The following is a 4,946-nucleotide window of genomic DNA, read 5'->3' on the forward strand; positions in this document are numbered from 1 at the left end:
TTAATTACAAATTGTCACTTATAGTGCTTAACACTTGTGCAATTTTACATTTTTGGATTTTTTTTACATTTTTAAGTTTTCAAATTAGTATCGTTTCAACAACATGACAAACTATTACACCTAATAATCATTTACGACATTTAAGTGCTTCAAATCACAACCACATATTATCATCTTAAAAAACAAATGATTATTATATTTTTATATTTTATAAGTTCTCAGCCATGGTGAGGGGTATAATGATTCCATTAGGATATAACAACACGTGAGTGGTCTGTGTTAGTTGCAACAGCTAGGTGGTATAACAACACTACCACAACTCGCACATGTAGATCTTTCAAAATCCAAATGAGTAGGATGAGTTTGGTGGTTCTTGTATTACACTTGAAAATGTAATGTCATGAGCTCATCACAAACACCTAACAATTAATATCATAACCCTTAGAACTAATAATTTTCTGATTGTGATAAACAGTTAAGATAGACATGGGATATCAAAGGAGGTCACCCCTTAACGTTTTAAGATTCTTTTAGATGAAAAATTGTAGTTAATAAATTTAACTTGCCAGAACTGTTAACCCATATTATTTCCTTGATTCCTATTGCAATAATTTAGTTTGTAGATGACTAACACCAACTTTATCTTAAGATAATCTTTTCAAACAAGTTGTCAAGTCCATTCTGAAAAAAACAATTACGCTAGAATCTTTCAATCTTTACTGTTGATAGTAGTTTCAAATATATTCAACATCATATTACCAATGATGCTTAATTATATTAAAGAACTTTTTCCATTGTTGAGATGTAGACTTCTATATTGCAACTAAGAGGTAAATGAACCGAGCTGTTCGTGAACAGTTCAAGCACGGCTCTTTAAATTAAAGATCGATTCGGCGGGGCTCGTTAAGAGCTCGAACTTGAACACATAAAATGTTCTTTAAGCTTAATGAGCTTGAGCTAAACTCTAGCATGTTTGAATCGAGCTCAGCTTGAGATCGATACAAAATTAGTAAATCGGTTTGAAATTAAATAACTCGTGTTCGGCTCTTTAGAGCTCAAAAAAAACGTATAATATTTTTTCTATTTTAATGCTATATATTTAAACTGCCACTTCTTTATTTAAGAAGCCATTTTAAAATAAAAATCTACAATAAAACACAACAAAATTGAACATTACAACATAAATCAAATTTGTGCATCGTGAGAGATATAGAAAGAGGATAAAGGATTATGGAGAACTAAGAGATGTTAGATGATGGAGTCGAGATATGAACCTTAACTATAGCTTTAGCTTTAATGTGTTTTAGTTTTACATATTTAGGGATTAGGTTAGATTAAATCAATTTACTTTAGGTGGGGCTGGGCCTAGTTTTTTTTTATATTGATAGTTATACTTGAGTCTTTATTTGTTAATTTAGCCTTTTAGTTTGCTTAAATAATTCATATGAAAATAGTAATGTTAGCGAGCTGCTCGATTTGTACACTAGTATGACTGGACTCGCTAATATTCGATAAGTTCAAGTTCGACTCAGTTTACTAACGAGCTCGAGATCGAACATAAATTTTGTTCGATCAAGATGCTCGGCTCGGCTCGTTAAGAAAAAAGGTTAAACTCGGCTCATTTTCGTCAAAACTCGGCTCGACTCGGTTCGTTTATATCCCTACTCTTATGTACCAATTCTTCGGTCTTGATAGATTCATTTATATATATAATATTATTTGATGTCTATAATGAAATTATACACCTAGGGGGGGTTGAATAGGTGTTATTCCTAACTAATATCGATTTGAAAGTATTACCGAATATTTATCAAACTGTCAGAAAACCTCTTGTTATATTCCAATATCTGTTGTCAGCAAGCTGACACCCGATATACAATGCAGAAATTAAATAACAGCAAGTAAATAACACAGCACAGAGAGTTTTAGCCAGGATCGACCCCTATATCTAATGTTTTACATCCTGGTCCCTTACCAACTTGGTAAGAGAATATATTATTAATCACTTAAATGATAGGATTATAAGAGTCAATAATATATCTCCCTGTATCCCTTATTCCTGATAGCAGCATGCTGATAACACCTGTTCCCTTGAGTGGATTGTCCTTAAAGCCCTATACCAAACCTGCATAGCCTTCTCTAGCAATCTAACTCCTCGAAGCCTTGTTATCTAAACTCAACTACTCAATAACAAATTTTTACATCTTGAACGATACAATGAAAATTATAAAAGAAAATTTGAACTCGATGAATATAAATATACGTGAATAAATTTGAGGTCAGAATAAGAATATTCAATGAATGCAAGTTATATTTTCTCACATGGCATGGTGTATACTTCGTGGATCAGCCTCAAAAAAAGTATACCCCAGTGTGTTTATGGACTAAGTTAAATTTCAAATCAATTCAACAATACTCCCAATCTTGACCAAGTCTCACAACTAGTTTAAACTAAAGATAAAAGATATATAAAAAAAGATTTTAAAAACGTATATCTTTAGTTTAAATTCAAATACCAATCGAACAAGAAAGTTATTAAGATAAAATATTTATTTACAACTTTCTAGAAAATAGCAAATGGGTTTAATAAAAAAGTTTGATGAAACAAAGAGCTCTAATATAAATAAACATATCAAATATACCATAGAGTCCTTACAAAAACTCTTTCCTATCTATTTCCTCAAAAACCGTAATTTCGGTTTATCCAGAATAACTTCAAGCTGTAACTCTAGGCACGTTGATAACCCTATCAAAATATTGTTAGCTTGCTGATATAATAACTATATTATAATATTTGACTTCTGTGAAATAGTATTAGTAACAAATATAGATACATTATAATCAGCTTGCTATTAAGATAACATATCAAGCTATAAGTATATGATAGTCCCCCTGAATCATATATCACGTGGTAATAAGATAAATATATAAAGCAATCATAACATCATCATATTAAATTAAACCGCATTCAAGTTATTCAAACCAAAATAAACCAGATTAATTCCAACAAATGAGATAGAGAAGAATAGGGTCTCTCCTCGAAAGAAACTAAATGAGATAGAGAAGAACAGAAATTTGTAAGAAATTATATGGCTTCAATAACAATGGATGGATATTATTAGTCACCAATATTGCATATCAATTTTATCATTGATCTATCATAGTTATGCTTTGAAGCAACTACCACAAAATATTTGCTCAAATAAAGTTTGGATTTATTTATCTTCATTCTAATACAAGGTTGAAAATTTAAATCTATTAATCAGGCTGAATAATGTTACTAGATAGTTTCAGATAAAAGCATGTTAGGACACAAAGTGAGACAAGAAAAACACTGACATTAATTCAAAATCCTGACAAATAATCTATAGTAGCAGAACATTAGACGAATAGAACATTAATTTTGAAAGTCAATAAACATGAATTAATCACTTTGATTAGCCAGGGATAGAAAACAAAAGTGATTTACAGCTTTACTCATTGATTGTGCTATTTTCATATCTATTAGTTACCTAAACAAAAAGGTAAAGAGAAGCCCAAAGCAGTAATATAAACTTCACTTTCTCTCTATTTAAGATAATTAAGTAGTTGAGAGTACAAAGCAGAAGATTTTGGTTATATAGTGTCCTGTAACATGTGTTTTATATAATATTAGTCACGTAGCTCAGTGTAGATGCTGTTGAAATTAATCTCAAAGTATTTATTATTGCATTGTTCTATTTAGTTATTTGAATTAGTATTTGTTGATGGCATGTTTTTAGGAGAAAGAATAAGTCATGAGATGTTAGAGTTTGTTTAGGAAACCACTTTGTACGTGGGCTAATTTTTAGCATGTTAGTTTTTCTGCACTTTCTATATATTGCTGTAACTCTCTGGGAAATAAATAAGTCGAAGCATTCCTTCAGCAAATACATTACTTGTTTACACAGTTATACTTATATATATTGTTAGTAGCAAGAAGTGGTATCAGAGCTAGAAGGCTTTGACTGACGATCTCACCAGCGATGGAGGGGAACAAAACGAAAGGAGGTTCGTACGGTCTGAGTTATCCAACGCTTGCCAGAAACAACTATACGGCTTGGGCCCTTAAAATGAAGGTGGTGATGCAAGCACAGGGGGTATGGCGCGCTATCGAACCCATCGATCCCAAGGTGGCAGTAGAAGAGAAAGCTGACAATGTAGCGTTGGCAATGATATATCAGGGACTCCCTGAAGACGTGTTGCTAACGATCGCCAGCAAGAAAACGGCGAAAGATGCTTGGGACACGATAAAAGTATTATGTCAAGGTGCAGACAAAGCAAAAAGGGCACGGATACAAAATCTGAAGTCAGAGTTTGAAATGCTGCATATGAATGAGACTGAACAAATTGAGGATTTTCAGATGAGGATGATTGGGCTCGTAACCAATATACGAGCATTGGGCGAAACGATGGACGAGTCCTACATCGTAAAGAAGCTGTTACGTGCCGTCCCAACCAGATTCCTGCAAATAACCTCCACACTTGAACAGTTTGGAGATTTGGAGAACATGTCTGTCGAGGAGGCTGTGGGAGCTCTCAAAGCACACGAAGAACGTGTAAAGGGTAAGACAGAAACTAAGGAGAACCAGCTAATGTTGACCGAGGAAGAGTGGGCAAAACGTGATGGAGAAGAGAAGAAACTCCTACTGACACGCGAGGAGTGGTCCGCATAAGTCACCGTGAATTAATTCAAGCACCTTCTTTGCACTGTATTTGGCTTTACCAGGAAAAGGTCTCCTGATTTGCTTTCCCATCAGGCAACCATCACAAACTGCACGTTGCTAGGTTATCCTGGGCATTCCTTCCACCATTCGTTGTTTTGACATGAGAGCCATGGCTTGATAATTAACGTGGCCAAGTCGGGCGTGCCATAGTTTTGAGAGTTCCTCCGTTTTGCTCATTAAGCATTCCTGTTTGTTAGTTTC

General features: G+C 33.7%; 1 protein-coding gene across 1 annotated transcript; it reads left to right on the forward strand.

Moving 5' to 3' along the window:
* Positions 1-4,004: 4,004 nt before the first annotated feature.
* On the forward strand, positions 4,005-4,694 carry LOC141702818 (uncharacterized). Its single transcript, XM_074506426.1, has one exon. It carries the CDS (start codon positions 4,005-4,007, stop codon positions 4,692-4,694), a length of 690 nt encoding a protein of 229 aa, XP_074362527.1.
* Positions 4,695-4,946: the final 252 nt, after the last annotated feature.

This window comes from Apium graveolens, unplaced genomic scaffold (genome assembly GCF_009905375.1).
Source record: "Apium graveolens cultivar Ventura unplaced genomic scaffold, ASM990537v1 ctg5769, whole genome shotgun sequence".
NCBI lineage: Eukaryota > Viridiplantae > Streptophyta > Magnoliopsida > Apiales > Apiaceae > Apium > Apium graveolens.